This window comes from Suncus etruscus, chromosome 4 (assembly GCF_024139225.1).
Source record: "Suncus etruscus isolate mSunEtr1 chromosome 4, mSunEtr1.pri.cur, whole genome shotgun sequence".
Taxonomy (NCBI): domain Eukaryota; kingdom Metazoa; phylum Chordata; class Mammalia; order Eulipotyphla; family Soricidae; genus Suncus; species Suncus etruscus.
In genome coordinates, this window is record NC_064851.1 from 87,921,262 (window position 1) to 87,946,833 (window position 25,572).

At 36.3% G+C, this 25,572-nt stretch overlaps 1 protein-coding gene and 1 non-coding gene across 2 annotated transcripts; both read left to right on the forward strand.

The window, feature by feature from the left end:
• Positions 1 to 305: 305 nt before the first annotated feature.
• On the forward strand, positions 306 to 21,204 carry LOC126006027 (nephrocan-like). Its single transcript, XM_049771359.1, has 3 exons — positions 306 to 494; positions 10,866 to 11,767; positions 20,757 to 21,204. Exons 1-3 carry the CDS (start codon positions 306 to 308, stop codon positions 21,202 to 21,204), a joined length of 1,539 nt encoding a protein of 512 aa, XP_049627316.1.
• A 3,268-nt stretch (positions 21,205 to 24,472) lies between these two features.
• Positions 24,473 to 24,636, forward strand: LOC126007324 (U1 spliceosomal RNA). The gene has a single exon (XR_007494905.1). It is a non-coding gene; the product is annotated as a U1 spliceosomal RNA (small nuclear RNA).
• Positions 24,637 to 25,572: the final 936 nt, after the last annotated feature.

Consider the following 25,572-nt stretch of genomic DNA (forward strand, 5'->3'; position numbering starts at 1 on the left):
CATTTAACAAAACAAGGAAACTACAGATAATAGAGATGTTTGCAGATTAACTTTCCAAGCCATAAATAACATAGGGTTTTGCTCACTTACAAATATTAAGGCAGCTTATCAATGTTTAAGCCCCCTTCTTTGTCGTGGTTGCTAATATTTTAACCTTGGGTAAATTGAGAATTTTTTCTTTCCTGTCCTCTTCCATCGACAGAGTACACATTCATAAGATTCTATTATCAGATTTCATGGTATAAAGAGTGAACCATCCACCAACAGCCTGCTTGAATGCTACCTGAGAGACACTGCATGGGAAGATGTATATGCTTTATGCTCTTCTGGGTTTGCTCTCCCTTAGTGATGGTGTTGAGTTTAACTGCCCTGGAAGATGTAGCTGCGATTCAGGGCCATCAGTGCAATGCTACAGATTAGCAGAGGTGCCTTCGAGTATTCCTGTCAACACCAAGAAGCTTTACATCAGCTACAGCAAAATTCAATACCTCCAGGTAATGGTGCATTCTACCCTCCAGCTGCTGCAGTTTTACTTTGTAAGGCAGGGAAGCTAGCAATTAAGGAATTGTTAAACTTGATTTATGTAACTTAAAAGCAATGGCTATCAAGTTTGGTGGGTACAACAGCTCCCTGCTGTTCTGAATCTCTCATATGAATATATGCTTCTGGATGTTTCTTTTTGAGGGAAGCAGCAAAAAAAAAAAAAAAAAAAAAAAATCCAGAAAACAAAAAGTAACTACCGCCACCAACAACAAAAACCTGTTAGTTCATTTTTTGAATAAAACTTATGAAAGTGTTGGTGCAAAACAGAAATGAAGAACTGTTGCTTTCTTAACACAAATATAATCTGAGATTATATTACCACTTTTGTGTAGTTCCAGGATTAAAAAAATAAGCCCTTCTGGGGAAAAAAGTAATTTTCTCTATGCCAGAGAGAGCAGATAATAGTTAAATTATAAGACTATCAAGATGAATCCAGCATAGAATTACTCATAGCAATGAGGTTTTAGCATCTTTATGGAATTTTACATGAAGGAAATATACATTTTTGTTTGCCCATATTCCTGCAGTTCTCATTTATGTTTTTAATTATGACTTATTTTTATGATGACATCTTCAAAAGGTACTTTAAACGTATTGATTTGTCTGACTTTTATAATATGAGTAATTTTAGTTTGGGGCTTTGTGTTTTAAAAACTATCAACAGACTAGTGCTGTCATCTTAGTGTTTCCAGAAATGTGACCATTTTTAATTAATTATGTTCTGGATCTCACTTTTTTTCTCATGTGGAGGAAGTGAAAAGGCTGGATCAGATAAGCTCTGCCAGGGCCCTGAGAGACAGAAATTCTATGGCTTTCTGATTTTCTCTTTACAGGAGGCTGCTTCTGCCTCCCTGAACCAAATCCTAAGATAAGAAAATGCATCTCTATGATGCAGGTGCAGAAAGCCAGTGGGCCAGTACATTTTCCACTCAATGTAGAAGCCTCTTCCCTCATATTTGGTTAAGAAATTTTTATGCAGGTGCATCAAAAGCAGTGAGAGTCTAAGATATGTGGCATGGTATTTATTTTAAAGCTCAATAAGCACAATGGCCCAGACTTATATCTAGTCTGTTTATTTTCCTCTTCTAATCTAGCAGTATTTAATGCCAGAGAACAAGTGTGACCCCTGCCAGGTTTCAGCATTCAAGGAACACACCTGGTTAAATGGCAAGACGCTCAAATATTTGTTCTGAAGATGTGAAATGTCTAGAGCTGGCATGTCAACTAAATTTGCTAATGATCCTACACTAGTGCTTTGCAGCCACTAAGATATTATATTCAGCATTCTCTTATTGAATGAATCCATTTGTTCATTGAGTAGCATATCATTGCTCTCTTTGTTTTAATCCAGTTAATTGTCTCTTTAAAGGTTAGGTCCCTGCAGAAAGCTTAATAGAAGCTAGAAATTTTGTGAAGAAAATAAAAATATTTGAGAAAAAAATATTTCTCCTTTAAAATCTTTCATTTTCAATAACCATATATATTTATCTTATGTTTGGGGAACATAATATATATTTCTGGTTATTTTGTTTGAAGTGCAAATCAGGTAACTATATTTAAATGAAAAGTAATGGAATTTATTTACAACTATTAAAATATTTATGCTGTATAAAATAAAAATGCATATTATACATATACAATGCATGTGTATATCAATTACAATTTAAGATGTTTTAATGACTTGTTTATATACTTGTGTTTGGCACTGTAAATGCTGTCTGATAAATAATGAAAAAAATCTTAGTTCTAATCTTAAAGATAAAAGGGACATTATATATTTATCTAAAAAAATCCTACTTCAGATAACTTTGCTATCAGACTCTACTGCTATTAACTTTTTAGTCTGTCCTATATTGTGCTGTTGGTCCCTCTCTCCTGGATTCCAATCTTTCTCTTGACCTGAGTCCTGCATTTACTTCTTGGGTGTTCTTAATATCCACATATCCTTGAACTCATAAATGTCTACATTTCCACATCACCTTAGTTATCACTCTCAGTTATATCATAATCCTCACTATTCCTGAAAATTCTGCAGATCCAAAATCTTGAATTTCTATACCTACTTTCTGGCTATTTACCTCTTTAGTTATTGCCAGACCACTGTTGTCTTTATGTTATAAATATTCTAATTATGTAACTACCCCCAGAATCTTGACTTCTTTCTTTTTATTTTAAAAATATGTTTTTGTTGTTGTTGCAGGCTTGTTTGTTTGTTTGTTTGTTTGGGGGCCCTACTTGACAGTGTTCAAGCACTATTCCTGCCCCGGTGATTAGGAGTTGTCTCTAGCATTCCTGGGGGAACATGCAGTTGCAGGAGCAAACTCAGCCTCCATTTGTGTACACTCAGTCATTTGAATGTATTATCTTGTTTCCTTTTCCATTCCTTTTATTAATTTTTTATTCCTAAAATTAATTATCATAACAAAGTTTCAATTTTACATTTGGGTACTAGTTTACCTTAGTTTTTCCTGTTCTAGATAGTTAGGTAGTACTAGAGAGGATGGCATAATCTCATCCTATATGTCTCAATGTGTGTATAATTTGAAACAATCACAATTTTGTAAAGCCACTGCAATCTAAACATCTCAAGGGCTGGAGTGATAGCACAGTGTGTAGGGCATTTGCCTGGCACATGGCCAATTCGGGTTTGATCCTGGCATTCTATGTGGTCCCTTGAGCCTGCTAGGAGTAATTTCTGAGTGCAGAGCTAGGAGTAACCCCTGAGAGTCACCAGGTGTGGCCCAAAACAAACAAAGAACACAAAGTGAAACAAAAAAAACCACCAAAATATATAACAAACTAAAGGTCTAGTATCTAGGTGTTATTTTTACTTACTATCTTTTCAGTTCTTCTTGGTGAAGTTGCACAGTCCTTCAACACTTTCCAAAGCTTCAGTTCATTTTTGGTTTGATGATTTTTGTAATCGTGCCTTCTTCATTAACTGAAAAATAGTGACACAAATGAGGTAGTGAAACATTTTCTCCCTCAATTCCCATTCATTGTGTTCTCCAGAAAGAGGATGAGCCATCAAACCTTTTAGTCAAACCCACTTTTCTTTCATGCCCTTGATTCCATGTTCTCACCTCTCCTCAAACCTTGTTTCAACATTGTTTCTTTCCTTGAATATTCAGTTATTCATTTTTGCTACTTTTATAAGCTTATAAATATGTTTTTGTAATTACAATAAAAATAAAATTGTTTAAATTTTCTGTCTTATAGTATCTTTCTATAGTAGTAACTTTCTTCCTTTTTTCTTTGTTTTATTTTGGGGGGGGCACAGTGGTGACACTCAGGGGTTAGTTACTCTTGGCAGTGCTCTCAGAAATCGCTCCTGGCTTGGGGGGATCATATGGGACGCCAGAGATTGAACCCAGGTTCCTCCTGGGTCAGCCGTGTGCAAGGCAAAAGCCCTACCACTGTGCTATCACTCAGACCCTTGTAGTTGTAACTTTCTGTGAAGGAGTAGTCTTCACTGCTTGACTCCACACTCTCACCTATTTATCATGTAGTTCACTCTTTTTTTTTGTTTGTTTGTTTTTTTGGGCCACACCCGTAAGCTCAGGGGTTACTCCTGGCTATGCGCTCAGAAGTCGCTCCTGGCTTGGGGGACCATATGGGACACCGGGGGATCGAACCTCGGTCCGTCCTAGGCTAGTGCTGGCAAGGCAGGCACCTTACCTTTAGCGCCACCGCCCGGCCCCATAGTTCACTCTTATCTAGTTTTTACTCAAACCAATGAGCTTATCTTAAGACATTGATTTATTTCTGTTTTCCTATACTCCCCACTCTTGCCCTCCTCGGGGACACTATATTTTGATGTTCTTAGTATTCCTCTAGGATATTTCTCTTTCTTTCTTTCTTTTTTTTTTTTTATAGATTTTTATAGATTCTTTTTCAATCATGTTCTCCTTATTTTTTGCTTTTGTAGGATGTCTGGATCCCAGTCATTTCTTTTATTTGCTACATACTTTATTCTTAAGCAATTTCATTTTATTTAAGGGTGATTGCTCTCATACAGTGTTTCTATAACCTTTTCCCTATGTCTCAAACATATCCAGCTGCCCATGAATCTTTTCACTTAAACATATATGTAAATAATATGCTCCCAAGTGAATATAATTTTCATCCTAACCATGTATACTGTATTATGACTTCTTTTACTTAATGTTTTTGAAGTTCATCCAAGTTCATGCTGTAGTATGTTAGAATTCCCTTAATCTCAAAGGTTGGAAAATAATATTCCATTGTATAAACATATCATACTTCATTTATTTATTCATCAATTATCAAAAATTTGGTTTGCTTTGGGCTATAATAAATAATGCAGACATGAATATTCATGATGAATATTTGACATAAATATATTTTCATTTCTTTTGGGTAAATATCTAGTCATGAAATTTTGGGGTAATGTGGCAACATTCTTAACATTTGAAAGAGCTGTCAAACCACTTTCCAAAGTTATTGTGTTATTTTCATATTTCCAAGTTCTCTGGGTATCATATGTAGTGCCAGAACTCAAAACAAGATAGCTAGTGTACAAAGGCAAGAGCTTTAAACCCTGAACTCTCTTTCCAGACACTCTACCCTTTTATAATTGGGTTATTAGTATTTTTTTCTTATTACTGAAGTTTATTTCTAAGCACATTTTCTATCAGATAAATTATTTATGGTATTTTTTCATTCTGTGTCTTTTTTACTTTATTTTCTATTGAATCACAAAAGACTTAATATTGGTAAATAAAATTTTTATGAAATTTATATGCATCTTTTGTTATATTTTTATCTAGATGATTGGGAGGGGGAACTATAGTCAGTGGTGCTCAGGGCTACTCCTGGCTTTGCACTAAGGAATTATTCCTGGCAGGCTTAGGGGACATATGGGATTCTGGAGATCAAATCTATGTAGGTTGTGTGCAAGGCAAATGCACTACCCCTACTATATACTAGCCCCTCTAGATAATTTTTTAATTAATTACTTTATTTAAACACTGTGGTTACAAAGTTAATAATACCGTTTTTTTCACAGATACAAAATTATTCATGGTTGAGTTTGTCATAAAATATATAACACCTTTCACCAGTGCACATATCTCACCATCAATGTCCCCAGTTTCTCGCCCACTTTCCCCCGATCTGCCTCTGGGACAGGCATCCCCCCCTTCTCTTTCTCTTCATCTGTCTTCTCTCTCTCTCTCTCTCTCTCTCTTTCTCCCTTTTCTCTCACCTTTATCCTCACTCCCCCCCCCTTTTAGACACAGTGGTTTGCAATTTTGTTACTGAAGGGGTATCATATCTATGCAATTATCTTCTTTTATTACCCAGTTCTTGTCCAGCGTGATAATTTCCAACTATACTGTCTTATGGTACCTTCTCTGCCCTAACTACATGTACTCCCCCACTATTTGTGGGAAGCTTCCTACCATGGACTGGTCCTCATTGCCCTCATCCTTATTGTCTCTAGATATTATTTCCATATCATCTTCTTTTGGTTTGGTTTATAGTCCAAATCCTGGATGCTCAAATATCATTCCTAGAGAGATTCAAGATACCATATTGGGGTGCAAGAAATTAAACCCAAGTCAGCCATTATCTCGCTTGTCCTTTTATCCTTTTTTGTTTCTATTACAGACTTCTTGCTTGTTTAGACTATACTGAAGCAATACCTGTTAGGGGTATTTGAGAGCTGAGGAGAGATGTGTGGCCCTATAAATATTAGGAGCAGGATTGACTGGAATTAAAGCCAGAAACAGCCTTTTCATGGAAAATCAGCAGGAGTTAACCTCTATGCTTTGCTTCACTTTGCTTACTTTACTTTAGAAAAACAGGTGCCTGCGAGGTGGCGCTAGAGGTAAAGTGTCTGCCTTGCAAGCGCTAGCCAAGGAAGGACCACGGAAGGACCGTCCCATATGGTACCCCCAAGCCAGGGGGCAATTTCTCAGCCCTTAGCCAGGAGTAACCCCTGAGCATCAAATGGGTGTGGCCCCCCCCAAAAAAAACAAAGAAAAATATTTTAGAAAAACAACAAAAACAGGGCTGGAGAGATAGCACAGAGGTAAGGCATTTGCCTTGCATGCAGACAGATGGTGATTCGAATCCTGGCATCCCATATGGCCCCCGTAGCCTGCTGGGAACAATTTCTGAGCATAGAGCCAGGAGTAGCCCCTGAGCACTGTCAGGTGTGACCCCCCCCAAAATAAAACAAAAAACAAATAAAAAAAGAAAAACAACAAAAACAACAATAAAAATCCACTGCAAATTGTTTACATATACATTAGGTACATTAAACTATGAAACTATGATTACAGAGTAATACTTAGCTCAGAGTATTACTAAGCATTTTGTGCCCCGGTGATTAATACCATTCTATATTTGCTGTGCTTTAAAAGTATTGCCAATAGCCCCAAGATTAGCTTTAGGAAAAAAACATTTCTTGAGTATAGCCTTGAGAAAATGACAGAACTGGTCTAGCAGAATTTTTCTCCCTGCAAGTTCTATACACTCAACTGAGAAGTTGAAAACTAGTGGGTGTCTTTCTCACTCTGTCACCAGAACTTTATGTTCTTCAGCTAATTGCATTTGATAGCAATAATGCTAAAAATACATGTGTTGTAATAAGACAAATCGGTGGTTTGAAGCTCAACTTTTCTATTTGTCATGTGAATAGTGACCTTTATGAACTTTTGTTTCCCTTTCAGAAAAAATAACGATGATGCTTTACTTAAGAATTTTTCAAAAAAGATTAAACATAATAAATTTTTAGGCAGTGGTATTTATCTGTAGATAATAAAAATGAGAAGTGGGAATGCAGCAATACACAGTGGGTAGGGTGCTCAGACCTAAAATCAATCCCTGGCATAGTCCCCTGAGCCTGCCAGGAGTAATTCCTGAGCACAGAGCCTGGAATTACTCATGAGCACTCCTGGGTATGGCCCCCAAACCAAAATAATAACAATAACAACAAAATAATAATAATTATCTGCATAACTCTCATTAAAGGAAAACAAAAACCTTCTCACTTGAGCTTAATAAGACAGTCAGCTACTGGATTCAGTTAATTATATAAACTATATGTTTTATTTAGGCCAATTCCTAATGGCAATGAGAAATAAAGATAAATGGAAGCTCTGATACCTTTCTTTGTCTATCCCCAATCAATTGCTTCTTTAGATCTGTGTTTTCTCTGAAACCTGCTGAAAATTCAGCAATCCTGGGATCTGTATTCTCTCAGAGAAAAGTGGAAACATTAGAATTACAAAGTGATTGGGAGAATAGAAGTAAGAATCTATCTATGAGTCATTTCTGGCTTTGCATAAGAAAGAGGGGCATTAGGTCACTTTAAAACAAAGAGTAGTTTAAGTACCCTGAATCTGGTACAAGTCATTTGGAGGGGGAAGAAGGGCTGAAATTCTTTTGGTTTTTTGTGTGTTTGTTTGTTTGTTTGTTTGTTTTTGGTTTTTTGGGCCACACCCGGCGATGCTTAGGGGTTACTCCTGGCAGGCACGGGGGACCATATGGGACACAGGGATTCGAACCAACCACCTTTGGTCCTGGATCGGCTGCTTGCAAGGCAAACGCCGCCCCGCTGTGCTATCTCTCCGGGCCCAGGGCTGAAATTTCTTATCCCTTAAATGGAAAATTTAGACTAGATAGATTAGCTTCAAACCTCTCTTTTTCTAAGACTCTATTATTTGTATCCATATCTATATTCTTCTGAAGAACTAATTCCGACTGACAGCAACAGAACATAAGAAACATAAGCAACATAAGAAAATTGTGTGCCACTTGGAATCTAAAAGTATGTTGATATTCTCAGCTTTTAAATTTTATAATAGAAAATATACATAATAAGTAAGATAATTAATAATAGAATTTTAAAAAGCTTTTGATACTTTATATACCCAACAAGTTCAAGAACAAAATAGAGGCTGGAGAGATAGAGCAGATGTTTTACTTGTTTTATACGCAGCTGATCCAGGTTTGATCCTTGGCACCACATATATTCACTTGTGCTACACCAGGGGTAAGCCCTGAACACTCTGAGCACTGCTGGGTGTGACCCAAAAACAATTGAACAAAATGGTATTATTAATAGAACTAGGTCTATAATCAATATAACAAATTAATCACTGCAAAATATCAACGGTTAGCAGCAATACATAATCCAAAGCAGGTAAATAAACTTATTAAGAACTTTAGAAATTTTAACACAAAATTCTAATTTATATTAGAAAAAATGCTTCAAAATCTACCACAATTTACATCACAGTTCTTCTAGAATTCAAGCACCTATACAATAAACATGTTACACAAAAATTAGTGTACTCTGAAATCATGCTTTGGCCCCAGATTCATAGCTGAATAAAATGTTTAGAAAATTTATGGGCCCGGAGAGATAGCACAGCGGCGTTTGCCTTGCAAGCAGCCGATCCAGGACCAAAGGTGGTTGGTTCGAATCCAGGTGTCCCATATGGTCCCCCGTGCCTGCCAGGAGCTATTTCTGAGCAGACAGCCAGTAGTAACCCCTGAGCACTGCCGGATATGGCCCAAAAAACAAAAAAAAAAAAAGAAAATTTAGATAGTAAGACATATAAAATTGTGCATTAAAAATTCTAGTTTAAGGGCCAGTAAGATAATATATTTGGTAAAGGGCTGGCCTTATACATAGATGAAATGAATGCAATCCCCAGCCCATCTCTCTTCCTCTCACCCCCCCCCTCCCCAGTTCTACCAGGAGTGATCCCTGAGCATAGAGCAAGAAATAACTGAATCCTAAGCATAGCCAACTGTTGCCCAAAAACAAAAACAATAAAGAATAAAGAACATTTAGGAGCATAAATGATAGTACAGCAAGTACAAAGCTTGCCTTACACATAACATATAGCCAATTTGGGTTTTAGTCTCATAGGCACCTATATGAGTGATCCCTGACTGCTAAATCAGGGAGTAATCTCTGAGCACAGCTGGGTGTGACACAAACAAACAAACAAACAAAACTAACAGTTTAATACAAAAGCAGTTTGGAAATTCTGTGAACCTTTATCAAGCTGAAGAGAAAACAGAATATTTTCTCTTTTTGACTGAACATAACCTTATACCAAATACCATGCATTACATCATTTTAAAAAACAGTTAGATGCCAAGCTGGGAGATTGGTATAGAGTAGATATTACTTTGGTAAAAATCTATTTAATATCTTCTAAAGTTTAGAAGAGCTCTGCTGAGGTGAGAGATATGTGTTCTGTACACTTCTTTTTTTTTTTTTATTCTTTGGCCACAGCCAGTTGTTCTCAGGGCTTACTCCTGACTGTGCTCAAGAGTCATTCCTGGCAGGCTCAGGGGACTACCTGCAATGCTGAAGAATGATACAGGGTCAAATGCATTCAATAACAAGGGCTCAAACACTCAGATATACTATCTCTCTTGTCCTTGTGCTCATATCCTATGGGTCTTTTTCAATAACAAGATGCAAATCACAAAATAAGAAGCAGGGTAATTATTCTTATAAAACATTATGTAGTTGAAAATATTTCTCTGCTCAGCCAGTTTAGTGTTAGCAATATATGGGACACTTAATACCTTTACTTTTTACATTATCAAAAATATAAAGTATAATATATGAGTTACAAGAATCTAAACAGTCCAAAACAGAGATAGTGAAAATGCTTTAATCTTATTCTCTACAATTAGCAACTGTTAACAGTTTGATAAAATATTTATAGGTGGTTTCAGTCTTTTTTTATTTTTTATCTTTATTTAAACACCGTGATCACAAATATGATAGCAGTTGTATGATATCAGTCATGTAAAGAACACCCCCCTTCACCAGTGCAACATTCCCACCACCAATGTCCCAAATATCCCTCATACCACACCACACCACCCCCACCTTAATCAGGACAGGCTTTCTAATTCCCTCATTCATTCACATTGTTAGGATGGTTTCAGTCTTTAGGCTATTCAGAAATAATGCAACCAACATCCTCTTGCATAAATCATTGTGTAATTTGTAAACATTTCTGTTTAAGAAACTTGAACTTGTGAACTTTCTGACTCAGATAATATAGTCAATGTTGGTCAGTCTTACATATTGTCACTTACAATGTGTGAAAGTACTTAAAATATTTTTATATCTTACCCTATTAGCAATCATGAATAAGAATAGTCCCACCTCGAGTTTCCACTCTTGTCCAAGAGATGAATTTAAGTAGATCCTGAAGAAAGATCAAAAGCATTAATTATATTTAACTCTGTTTGTTACTAGGTGATAATAAGTGTATTTTTCTTCATGTTTTGCTTTTCTCTCTACCCCTTTTTTGCAGTTATCGAATTTCATTCAAATGTTGGCTCTAGAAGATTTTATTCTGCTGGCCAGTGGAACAGAGTCTGTCGAAAAGGACACATTCAAAACTCTCCATACTTTGAAGACCTTGGAACTCTGGAAAAATAAGTTAAGACAGATCCCCAGTTCTCTTCCAAGTAATCTTGAAGTATTAAAATTAAATGATAATTTAATACATGTCCTACACAAATCCGATTTTGAAGGACTGAAGAAATTAAAAATCCTTGAACTTAAAAACAACCTCCTCTCTGCCCTCTCAGCCAGTACACTCTCCTCTCTTAACACATTGCAAAGTCTGATGTTGGATGGCAACAGTATAGAGTCTGTGACTGGACCACTTATCCTCCCCCATTTGAAAACTATCAGTTTAGAGAATAATAAACTACATCTTATACCAGCCAGCTTCTTGAGTTCCCTTCAGTCTTTGCAATTTCTCAGTTTCAGTGGTAACTTTCTGACCAAAATTCCTACCAGTCTGCCCAAATCTTTGCTCTCTTTAAAGATGGAGAGAAACCAGCTCAAAGTGGTAAAATTTCGTGATCTGAAACACTTGGAAAACCTTTCCCACCTTTATTTGTCAGAAAACTCACTTTCTTCCATTGATGGAGCACAGCTTCTTGCCAACTTAACTACTCTTGAATTGTCGCAAAACCAGCTTAAGACATTGCCACTCAAATTGCCAGCTAGGTTACAAAAACTTGATATCAGCAATAATCTGATTCAGAAAGTTACAGCTCGAGACTTTCAAGACCTCCGAGACTTGAAACACTTATTTCTAGACCATAACATTGTCAGTTTGTTCGAAGCCGGAGCCCTGCAGCGGTGTTCTCAGCTCTCCAACCTGGCTCTGGAACAGAACCTGCTGCTGTCTATACCTCTGAGGTAAGTGAGGATCATAATTTACCCTAATCTGACATAAGATTTTCTCAACCATCTCCAGCTCTCAAGCTGAATCCTGTTTTGACTTAATGTTGCCTGTGGTATAAGACAGCAACAGATGATATCTAGATTTGTAAGTTTATAAAGCAGCCTTGCTTATAGTACTTATAATAAACTGTATTTTGGTTTCAAAGTATAGTCAACAAGAAGACTAGATGTGTGTTTGATCACTAACAAAACAGAACATGAGAAAAAAGGACTGGGAAAAATATCAAGATATTTATATTTTAAAAAGCACTGAGAGCTAGGACTGTAGGTTAGTGATAGAGCACTTATATATGTAAAGTTCTAGGCGTAGCATAAAAAGAAAAAAGAATAGAAATAATAGTTTAAATACTCAAGTTAACTGTATATTTGGAAGCCTCCTAATTTTCCTATTGCTGTCATTTTAATTTAGCTTTTTAAAACTTACTTTGCTTATTAACTTATTTAGTTTATTTCTCTCATTCTCTATACATCAGTCTTAAAACTCACACTCACATACACACATACAAACAGCTTAATACTCCAATACTTTGTTTCTCTTTCCAAATATTTCTGCCTATACCAATCCATTGCTCAACAATTACTTTCCTCCAAAGTGTGCACAAATAATATACATATTAAGACTAATTGTTCCATTTATTTAAATTGTATTTCTTACTCTGCACTTCAAGTCATATAAAATTTAAAAATAATAGAATACGGGGCTGGAGTGGTGGCGCAGGGCATAAGGCATCTATCTGCCTTTCGTGCACTAGCCTAGGACAGACCGAGGTTTGATCCTTCTTCATTTCATATGGTCCCCCAAGCTAGGAGCAATTTCTGAGTGCATAGCCAAGAGTAACCCCTGAGCAGCACTAGGCATGACACAAAAACAAACAAATAAAAATAGTAGTATAAAATACTATTGTCCACTATAAAAAAGATGACAATGAGCCAGGGATATAGTACGGAGGTTAGACTCTAAGGCCAGTGTTTGATCCCTGGCACCACATGGCCTCTTGGTGTATAGAGCACTGGTAGCATAATTGTGATGATCCTTGGTACCCCAGAATCCTAGCAGTATTTTATCCTCCATCCCTGGTCTTAAACCATTAGTACTGTTAGCCAAGTATTGCCTGAAAAGACCCCCTCAAACCCCCTTGTATCCCATATGGGTTGCCCTCATCTGCTATGGGGACAAGGTATGTGGTTTACCTGAGGATGTATGAGGACCTTTGATTCTGCATTCCATCCAGGCAGCATACACACAGGCACATGTGTATATATTGCTCTATTATCATTATAAAATTTCAAATAAATAGCACATCAATTGTACTATATTACTCTCCTGACATAGGAAAAATTCTATGCCACTCTACTTATTTTAGTTATTAGTTACAATAATTGTTCTTATCAGAGAAAATACACATTTTTCACTAGTTGAAAAGAAGACTTTTTAAATTATGTGGTAGAGTAACTATGCACCCAAAGTATTTTATATAACTAATATAAGTATTTTGAGGCATATATGATGGAAATTATTTAAAAGTTCCTCCTTTCTATTAGTGTATAAGTATATGTATGTGATTAATTAAAAAACTTTGTTCTGAGCATTTGCTATATATATAGCTTTTTATTTTCATTGTACTGGGTATTAGATATACAATACAAAATTCTTTGATTTTAGTACAGCTTAAATTCTAGTAAAGGGGGATGGCAATATCAAAATATATATGAAAAACATATAGTATTTTGATAGTGTTAGGACATGATTGGAATTCCAAATTCAGAATTGTAGAAGGTCAGTGTAGCTAGTTGTAGTTTTAACAAGGGTCACTTTCAGGAAAGTGAAAGTGAGATTTAGGAAGTGGTTAAGAAAGTGTTTCTTGAACTTTTTTTCCAACTTTTTTGTTTTGCAACACAATGAGCACTGCTAGGATCCATTACATGGTTGATTTAGAATAAAAAAATTTTAGAATAAATTTTTGATCATTGTGCATTTAGAAATTTTTGGGGGGCTTTTGGGACCACACCCAGTAACACTCAGGGGTTACTCCTGGCTATGCGCTCAGAAATCGCACCTGATTTGGGGACCATATGGGATGCCGGGGAGATCGAACTGCGGTTTGTCCTAGGCAGGCAAGGCAGACGCCTTACCACTTGCGCCACCGCTCCGGCCCCAATATTTAGGAATATTTTAGCATTGCCAAAATTTTCACTAACCCTACATCCAGTTATACCACCCAGTTTAAGAAATTAGATTCTAAGTTAAACCATCAGTATAAAAGAGTTAAAGCATGAATACTTTCAGACTTTCAAGACTCTAATAGTTATTTGTTTAACCAAGTATTATTTTCTCTGATTGCATGTCCCTATTCAAAGAAAAAATTCATTTGGAAATAAAAGTTTATCAGACAGATTAAGGAGGGACAATATCATATATGAATTTTCAAAAGACAATAACAGTCAAGGATCAAATTATGAACTGAGTGGATTTTTCTATTTGGGTGACTTTTTAGAAGGGATTTGGTTAAGTATTCCTGCTAAGTTTAATGAGTGAAGAGTAGCTTAATTATTTACTCCCAGTTAGGGTATTTGCATTTTAATAGGTGACTACAGAGAGCAGAATGTTTTTCACCCAGTGGAGTGTATAATGGAATTGCAAGCCTGAAGGGCAATTTACAAATCTGATTTCACATTAGAATTATCTAGATACCTTTTAAAAAGCATACTGATGTCTAAACTTCACTTCAAACTAATTAAATCATATACCCCAGGGTTGGGACCTACCCATCTCTAGTTTTAAAAAGGTCTCAGAAGCTCTAGTTGTTTTTTTTAAGTGCTAAGGTAAGTTTAATATGCAGCCAGGTTGAGAACTTAGTGAGCAAAGGTAATGAGGTGGGTGTGAACTTTGTGGTTTAAATGAACCAACATAATAGTATGTTCTGTGAAAAGAATTTGTGCACTAGGAGAGTGAGTTTAATTTCTCCATCATTTCCACCCCCACAATTCTCCACTCCTACTGTTGTTTGAATTGGAAAAGTGGGAGAAAGCTACAGTTTCTGGTAGTTGACCTACCATGAAGAGTTAAAATCTATTAAACAATAAAGAATCACAACAATAACGTCATTTTCTTGTACTTGGATTTTATGAACTTTATTAATGAATTTTAAACAGTACACTCCATCTCTTTACTTATTTCCATGCATCTTATTCACACACAAAAGTATGCTCTAAAATTCTATTGCCATAAACAAAATGCAAACACAACCTACTATCACGAACATTATTATCACAGATTTTTTCTTTTGCCAACTGTCCTTCATCCTAAATTTTATCAAGTAATGGTATGTAGTTTTTTTTATGTAGTTTTTTATTTTTTTATTTATTATTATTATTTATTATTATTATTATTTATTTTTTTATTATGTAGTTTTGTTTTTGCAATGCCCAGTGGTACTCGGGGAACTTATAAAGTTCTGAGGACTAAACCTAGGATCAGCATGAAAAATATGTATTCCAGGGGCCGGAGAGATAGCATGGAGGAAAGGCGTTTGCCTTGTATGCAGAAGATCGTTGGTTCGAATCCCGGCATCCCATATGGTCCCCTAGACTGCCAGGAGTGATTTCTGAGCATAGAGCCAGGAGTAACCCCTGAGCACTGTTGGGTGTGACTCAAAAACAAAATAAAACCAAACAAAAAACCAAAAAACCTCACAAAAACAAAAACAAAGAAAAATATGTATTCCAGTCCTTTGAGTTATTTCCCTGGCCCCTTGGGTACATATAGTCTCAAATATCTACTTTATTAAGACAGAAAATAATACACAGCATTTGCTAAGTGCTTACTAAGACCAGTTGAGAACTTAAATACAAATACTACAAATACTAACCCCAGTTATTCCTTATAACAATCTATTATTTTACCTCTTATTTTACAAATAAGGACATTAAAGTTAAGAATATTAAGAAATTTGGGCCGAACAGATAGCACAGCAGTAGAGCATTTGCCTTGCACACAGCTGATCCAGGACAGACAGTGGTTCAAATTCCAGTATCCCATATGGTTCCCCGTGCTTGCCAGTAGCGATTTCTGAGTGCAGAGTCAGGAGTAACCCCTGAGCACTGCTGGATGTGACCCCCTCCTCCCCAAATAAGATACTTTAAGAAAGGGGACGGAGAGATAGTACAGCAGTAGGGCTTTTTGCCTTGCACGCGTAGCTAATTCAGGACAGATGGTCGTTCTAATGCCTGCTAGGAGCGATTTCTGAGTGCAGAGCCAGGAGTAACCCCTGAACACCACTGGGTGTGACCCCAAAACAAAAACAAAAACAAAAAAGAATATTAAGAAAGTTGCTTAAAGTCACATGGTCAGTGGCAGAATTGGAATTAAACACACTAGTCTAACTACCAAGTGGAGGAACTCTAACGACCACAAGATCACCAGCTTTTGAAATCAACTGAGAACAGTACACTAATGCCCTGCAGCAAGAGCTCAATTTGTTGCTCTTTCATATTTCATTAATTTGCAGCTTAGTGAACTGACAGAAATTATATTACCTCTTCGTTTTGCACTTTTATCTTTGGATAATTCAAGTCCAGAATCTTCCTTGTACAACCAAATGCTGCCCACATTTCATCTTCTTTATACTCCAGTGCCATCTACTGGCTAAGTGGGAGTGTATACCTTTTTATTCTAAAAATGGACATCTCCAATATAATAGAGCATTTCTAGAAACATGCTTGCCTTAATATAATTCACACTTGTATCAAAATAATAAAGACTTCCCAAAGGCCACAAACCAGTATAGTTGCTGATTTTTCTTACAATGTCTCTTTTTGTTATAAAGTCTAAGAAGCAACAAGCGGGGGAGGGGCACAACACACTCCTAAGAACAATTATAATTTTAGGATACTCAGTCTAGTACTGAATAATATATTTGTTTTAGGAAATATTGGCTTGCTAATTTACAGTAGATAATCTTTATTGTGAGACTTATTTAATGTGTATACTAAGTAATGTCATCTGCAGGGTAGAAAAAGTTTTAAGTTTTAAAAAGCTAGATAACTTACCTAACTACTTAGATAACTATCCTCGTAAACAGGATAGCCCAAGTTAGAACTGAAGTCTTACTAAGTAAATCAGATCCCGAGGTTTACACTAAATCTTTCTCTAGTAATACTGTCTTAAAAACTCTTATTAGAAAAAATCTTGCTCAGTGTTGCAGTCAATCAATAATCCACATTTCTGTGAGAAAAAAAAATACAACCCTGTCTGTACATAAGATATTTTTGCCTATACCTTTTTTTTTTAACTTGATTGATTGATTGATTTGAGCCACACCTGGTGGTGCTCAGGGGTTATTCCTGGCTCTGCACTCAGAAATTGCCCCTGGTAGGCTGAGGGATCATATGAGATGGCAGGAATCAAACTGAGTCTCTTCTGGGCCGGCCGAATGCCTCACCACTGTGCTAGCTTTCCGGTCTAGTATATGCCTTACAAAGGTAGGCCTTATTAAGCTAAAATGTGCACAGAATTAAATTACATTGTCTTGGGAATCACTTCAAATTGAACTCAATAATCAAGTTGCTAGAAGAAAGCATGAAGTGTTTTTCCCTGGTAGATTAATCTATGTTGATAGGCAAGTTTTATTTTAATGGAGACAGCATAGTGTTTGGGGGAACAATGTGGGGGATTTATTAGCAATGCTTATGGAATTGGGGCCACTCCAGGAGTAATTCAAACAACTGAGAATGAGGATTAAATTCCTGACCTGGTAATGGGATGGTGCTTAGACCACATGACAGTTCTAAAGAGCAGTACATGGTATTGAGGATTAAACTTGGACCCTTGCACAAGAAAGACATGCATTTCAGCCCTTGGAGCTATATTCTCAGCCCTGAGAAAAAACTTACAATAGATAAGACTTTAAAATATGGATCTGGAGAGACAGTATAGGGTTAAGGCTCTTTAATTTTTTTTAATTTAAAGAACCATGATTTTAAAAGTTATTGATAGCTGCATTTTACACAAATAATGTTTCAACACCAGTATCACCTCCCATCACTCATCCTCCATACTCCCTAAGTGTTCCCATTTCCATAATCTCTCAGCTTTGGTATCTAGGGTGATCTTGGCATCCCTACTTTACTACATGATGTTTCCGAATCCAGTTTTTTTACATACCACAGATAAGTGAGATAAGGCTTCTTTTGGTTTACTTCACTTGCATATCTTCAAGTTCCAACCAGGTTGCAGCAAATTGAATGATTCATTGTTCCTTGCAGCTGCAGAATATCCCATTGTATGTATAATCCACATCTTCATAAGATACAAATACATAACTCTGTATAGGCTAGAGTATGAATACAAATATAAAATAGACAAACATAAAATTAACCCCCTCCATGAAATTTTAGGTTAAATGACATTTTGGGATAAAATTCTAACAAGAAATTCATAACAATAGTATTAAAAAACAGAAAACAGCACGCAGAAGATAGTACAGTGGTAAGACATTTGCCTTGCACATAGCCAACCCAAGACAAACCTGGGTTTGATTCCCAGCATCCCATATGGTCTCTTGAGCTGCCAGGAGTGACTTCTGAGCGCAGAGCCTAAAGTAGCCCCCGAACACCACCAGGTGTGGCCCAAAACAAACACCAAAAAAACTTTAGTCTCATACAATTTTGTTACTCTCTTAATTTTTCTCCTTTTTTTCTGATAATTCCTCATAATAAAGTACCTTATTTTTCTTTTTTATCTTGCTCCACCCCTCACACACTACAATTTATAATCCAAGAGGACAGAAATTTGTGTCTGCTTGTCTTCTATTACTTTATCTCGGAGTCTCAGTGTTAAGTATTAAGCAGAATAGTATTAATTACATAATACATATTTTAACATACATGTGTTCAAAAATACTTAATGATAAAAGATGAATTTTTGGAAAAAAAAGGCTAAATTTATTTGCTTTCCTCTTTGACATATGATCATATCACCATGATACATTTCTTTTGTAATTTATTAACTATCATGTACTAATTTACAGTAAATAGCATGAGGCATGAATCTATATTTAGAATGTTCACACTATAAGAAATCAACATTTTAAGGACCTCTGAAAGATTCTTTTTGTTTCTCCCTTTATAAAAATGTCCCAATTCTTGTAACTCATTAAAAAAGCACTTAATTTGTAATTTAAAAACTTTTTTTTACATTGAGATTTTTTAAGTTGCATAATAATTTCAAATTGGTATGCACAGATTAATTTTTATGCCTGAATATAAAGCAATACGTTTCTAAGACTAAAGCATAAAGTATTTAAAATAAGAAAGGTCATATGTACATGCTTAACCAGAACTTAGGCCTAGTCATAATTTAATTTTCTATATTTAGGATCATAACATTTTGTTTTCTATTTTTCCACATTATAAAAATTTCTCCTTATTTGTTCTAAATATCATAATGGAGTTAGAATTTAATTTTGTTCAGTGTGTTATGATTATTTACAATTTCATGTCTCTTTTAATATTTTTTTTTCTCTTTTAATATTTAACTTGTTCCAAACTTGGGCTAATGGGAGCCCTAACAAACTATGTTTGTGAGACATTTCCATTTCTCTCTTAAAATTGTGCTTACAAAATGTGTAAACTAGACATGATATTGACCATTTTAACCATTTTAATAAGGTGTATTATTACTTCCAAGTCTTGCTGTTACAATTCACAATACTATAAAAGAGTTTTCTCCATTTATCTATATTTTTTGTTTCTTTTTTGGTATTTATCCATATTTGTATATATTCTCTTACAATGTATATTTTTGGTCCTTGGTAATAGTTTATATTTACTTAAGATTAAAAAATTTTACCTCTAAAATTAATATTAAAATAAAACTACTGAGCTGGAGTAATAATAGCACAACAGAATACAATGCTGTCTTGCATCTGGCAAACCAGGGTTTCATCCTTGGTATCCTATATGGTCCCCGTGAGCCTGCAAAAGTAATTCCTGAGTGCAGAGATAGGAATAATCCCTGAGCACTGTTTGTGGTGGTCCCAAACAAAAACAAAACAAAAAAACTATTGAAATTAGTTTACAGATCCTTTTGTTTGCAGAACTTAAGCCTTATAATTTTGTGCTGCTTTTTAACATGATGAGATATATTATAAAATATTTATAAAAAATTTCAGCTTCTATTATCTCTTAGACTTAAAGATCTGCTAGTATTTAATACATATTATCAAAGTGCTTCTAATTATGCACCCAATTTGACCTTCCCACCAACATTGTTTATTCTTACCTCATTAAATCCTCAGTAGTAGTAATAACATTTATAATTGAAACCAAAACAGGGCTGGGAGGCAGTACATTGGCATGCCTTGTGTCCCAGAATCACAGTTTCCCCCCCTCCCCCTAGTCCCAAAACACAACTGGGTGGTTCACAGGTCCTGAGCAGCCCTGAAGGCTGGAGCTGCCAGCACCACATAGCTTGAGCAGCATTGAACTCTTAAGCTCTGCTTTGTAGGCCTGTCTTTGTTGATGGGACTGCAAGCTTCCTGAGCACCACCTGATAGGCCCAGAAAAATACATGATTTTTTTTTCTTTTTCTTTCTACATCACAGAGAATACTCTCACTACACTTACTTGACATAAAATAGTGATTTGGAGATTTTTGAAAATAAAATATTAGAAACTATTTTCCTAATTATTTATTATATATAATTTGAAAAAAATTTGAAATTTATAACTAAAAATAAAAAATAGAGGATTAGAAAAAACGGAGAAAATTTAAAAACCTATATCTAAGGATGATTTGCTTATGGTTAATTTTTCAAAATGAAGTTGTTTTTAGCTGTAGGTGGGACAGAACTGTACAGAAAGAGTATTTACTCAAGTTGAGTTGTCTGATCAGTGAAGAAACTGATTATGGGCTCCAATCACATTCTTTTTCATATCTTTGCAGGCTCCCAGAGACCTTAGCCAGGCTGGATCTAAAAGGCAATGCCATTCGGGACATTGCTGAGAAGGAGCTTAAGGATCTGAAGCAACTTCAGGTTCTAAATCTCAGGAACAACAAGATCTCTGCCTTAGACCTGAAAGTCCTGGAAGGGCTGCCACGCCTTAGACACCTGTATCTGGATGGAAACCCATGGAACTGCACTTGCAATCTCCTGAGGGCCAGGGAAATCCTCAAGGCTAAAGGCACAGATGTGAGGGGAGGACAATGTGCAGCACCTGCTGAACAACAAGGTGAGAGCTGGATGTCTTCCAAGAAGATCATGAGGCAATGTGAGCAGCATTTACATCTGATGGAGAAAAGCAAAGACACTAAAAAAAAAACCAAACCAGAAGAGCAGGCCACCATCAGAATCAACATGGATGATGACTATTACGATTATGAGTTAGATTAAATATGAGATTTCTTTTTAGCTTAGAAATGTTTTCTTAATTTTTTAATAGATTTCATTCTTAGAACAGTTTTAGGGTCATAGCAAAAACTGAGTGGAAGGTACAGAGATTTCCTATTGCTCCTGTTCTGCACATTTATTACAATCCACAAACTTCCACTGACACCTAATTATCACCAAAAACCTGTACTATTTATTAGCCTTCACTTTTTTTTTTTTTTTTTTTGGCTTTTTGGGCCATACCCTGTGATGCTCAAGGGTGACTCCTGGCTCTGCACTCAGAAATCATTCCTGGTTTGGGGGACTATATGGGACGCTGGGGCATTGAACTATGGTCCATCCTAGGTCAGCCGCGTGCAAGGCAAACGCCTTACTGCTGCACCATCACTCTGGCCCTAGCCTTCACACTTGATGTTATTAATTTTGAGTTCAGAGAAATATGCTACTACACATGTTCACAATTATAGTACCTTGCAGTGTAGTTACACCTCTCTGAAAAACATCTATGCTCTGGAAGTTCTTCAATGATCAGTCTCTTTAACAGAAATATACAAATGCTTTTAGATGTTCAATATTTCTTCCTTTTTAAATTTTTTGTTTTCTTAATTTTTTTTAAAAGAGGGTCAAAATTAGTTGTGAGGTAGGGGAGAAAGTAGAAATAAACTATGATAAAAAGATGTGATTTCTTCTACTTAAAATGTAATTTGTATTTTTTATATTAAGCATACACTAATACAAAATAAAAATGTCATCTTGATAACTTCCTGTAGTTTATTTTATCAAATAAAAATGATTTTTATATGGGGTGATATAGATTCTATACCTTCAGTCTTTTTAGGTAAGCACAACCAAAACAAAATAACTGCCTGTGAATTAAGCAATGCAGGAAGTATTGGAAAGATTGGGACTAGCTCACAGAATCAAAGGAAAACCTTAACAACCTGAAAAGGAAGATTGCTAAGAACTGTTGGAGGTGGGGGGGGTTGGAGCGATAGCACAACTGTAAGATGTTTGCCTTGCAAGTGGCCAACAGAAGACAGACCCTGGTTCTAATGCCAGCATCCCATATGGTCCACTGAGCCTGCCAGGAACAACTTTTGAGCGCAGAGCCAGGAGTGACCCCTGAGCACCGCTGGGTGGAACCCCAAAACCAAAATAAATAAATAAATAAATAAATAAATAAATAAATAAATAAATAAATAAATAAATAAATAAATAAATAACTGTTGGAGGGTCTCAGGCAGAAAGATGTAAGGAAGACACACTCATTTTCTTCCATGCAGAATGAAGTGATCCCACTAGAATCAGATATTCACATATTTCAAGAGTCACTTTTATTTATTTATTTTTTTGCCTAGGCACAATAAAAATTGGGGAGATTAGAAAGGGAATTCCCCTGGCCTAAGAGATACAGGGTTTCTCCGCCTTTGGAGTATACTGTTATGGGTATAACTACAGGCTCTGTGTATGCTCTTTTACTCTCCCCTAGGTCCTTTTGTGATGTCTGGAAGTTTTCTTCTCCATCGTGGATGATAAAATCAGGCCTCTGTAGCTAGTGATCATAGTATTTGCACATGTCATAAAGATGGAGTCTTTCTTTACAGTTCCAAAAGTTCTGTTCCATCACTGTTGTTTTAATCAGTCTTGTGTAGTTGGTGGTCTTGGTTTATGTACCATCTTGTTCTGCCTCACAAATTGAGGGGGGAAATAATGGAGGGCATTAAGACCAAACAGTTATATAAACATTGAGTAAAAATAAAAAATGATCAGACTTGAACATCAAATCCAAAGCCAACTACAACAGAATTGATACCCAATCTACAACAAGCTAGACACAGAAGGGACCACTTATACTAGCAACCCAGGGGGCAAAGGAGGGGCGATATGGGATGAATGCTGAGAACAGGGATGGAGGGAGGACAATATTGGTGGTGGGAATGCTCCTGATTCAATGTCATTATGGACCTGAAATACTACTGTGAGTGATTTGTAATCCACTTTGGTCAAAATAAAAATTATTAAAAAAATAAAAGAGTCACATCCTCAGAAGAAGAAAGGCTCCTTGACTGAACCAGCTTAAGTCACTTTATCCTAAGGGATAGCAGGTCTTATTTTTCAGTTTACTAAAAACAGAGGTAAACTAGAAAGAAAACTGTAATATAGAATTTTAATCTACAGAAATCTTTCTGTAACGGGTTATGTTTTGAGTTATATTCAGTCTCCCTTGAGTCGACCACAATCCCTCCTCTGCTCTTCTTTTGACAATCTGATGGTGTTGAGAATTGCTTGGGGAAAAAAAGTGTGGACAGTAGTAATTTTTTTCTATCAGCCTATTTGTGAAGACAATTGACTTGCAAATCCCTAATCATGCTGCTCTAATTAGTAAGATTCATCTGTTGAAGAACTTTATGAAGTTTCCATCAAAACATTTTCAGTGGCAGAGAAAGGAACAGTAGGAATTTTGGCATAGGAGCAAAGATGCCTTATCAGAAGTTAGAATTTTCTCTAGAATATCAGTTTTAAATGGACACATTACATAAAATTTTCATTACCTGCTTGTGTTTACATTTTCTTCTCCCAAAGTCTGTATAATTGACCTTCCCTGGGAAGAGACACTTGTTTTGCACACACAACTGTTCTGGGTTTGATCTCTGGCACCACACTTGGTCTCCTGAGCATCTAGAAAATCCCTGAACACAGAGGCAGGAGTGACCCCTGAACAAATAGCCAGCAGTAATACCTGAGCACAGGGAGATTTAGCTCTAAATCCCACCTCCCAAGGTCCTCTTTGAAGAAGAATATGATTAATTGATTGACCAATGTGGCAAAGATTGAATTTCGAGCTTCATACATGCAAGGTAAGTGCTCCACTATTAACCTGCATCCCCACCACATGCAGGAAAACTTTGATTATACTGTGGGTTCTAGTATTTCTTGGCACATGGATATTTGAAATACAAACAGGAGTACTGTTTTAAGGAAGCTCTTAGATGACTTTCCTTGTTACAATGTGGAAATTCTAATTTTAAAAAATGTGTTAGATCTACAATTCTCTCTAAAACTGGTTTATAATATATGATAATCCATGTACTCACATTGCTTGGATATTAATAAGCATAAATATCAAACCAAACCAGAAGCGATTGAAAAAGAAACTAGTTTTAACAGGCCAGGAGAGTTCAAGCTCATAGGGATGATGTGACAAGTTCACATCTACAGAAAGTGACAGATCTAGAACGTGATTGTACTTGGTTTATTAAAAATCATTATTATACTTACCTGACAGGGGAGCTACCATGATCACAAAGGTGGTTTCCCCAGGGCGAGGCTTATCCATTGCACTCCGGATGTGCTGACCCCTGCGATTTCCCCAAATGTGGGAAACTCGACTGCATAATTTGTGGTAGTGGGGGACTGTGTTCGTGCTCTCTCCTGAGGAAAAAAATCATTATCATTGGTGGGACTGGAGAGGTAGTATGGAGGTAGGGCATTTGCTTTACATGCAGGACGGTGGTTCGAATTCCGGCATCCCGTATGGTCCCCTGAGCCTGGCAGGAGCGATTTCTGAATGTAGAGCACTGCCGGGTGTGGACCCCCCCCCAAATCATTAACATTGGAGTCAAAAGATGTCCACCAATAAGCTATTAAGGTTCAAACCTAGTATGTCTCCAACCCATGTGGGTTCTCAGTAATAAAATGTCCTGCAATCATCACTGGATAGGACCTTGGACCCCTAGCCTAGGCAATAAATAACTTGAATCAGAGTTGAAGCAGAATCACATTCTCATTCCCTGACACTGAGGCCAAAAATCGCCAGTGGGGCTCTAATTCTTCTGAGCACTTCCTTGGGACCCCAACTTCCACTCCTTCTAAAAATTATAATTACTTTAATCCAGTCATATTTCTGTAATAGCATTTGCAAGTTAAGACCACTTAGCACTTTCTACTTATAAAATGTCTCATATTGTATCTTTTTGTCTTGTTGAAAGAAGGTAGCAAAATATCATAGAATAGATGGTTTAAACAAGAAAATATAGTTTTCTCACAATTTGCTTTTGTGAAAAATTATTTTATTTCTCAGAGAAATTAATTTTCTGGAATGTAGACTCTCAGGGTGAAGTTGTTATCACAGTTGGGATTGAGGGAGTCTCTTCTCCTGGATTTGTAGCTGATGGCCTTCTAGCTGTGCCATACGTGGCCTGTCTCTGCATACACATGGGAAGAGGAAGAGTTCCTTTTATTTTTTTATGGGAGGGAGTCACACCTAGTGGTGCTCAGGATTTACTCTTGGCTCTGCACTCAAGGATCACTCCTGGCAGGTTCTGGAACCATGTGGGGCGCTGGGGAGAGAACCCATGTTTTTAAAATGTA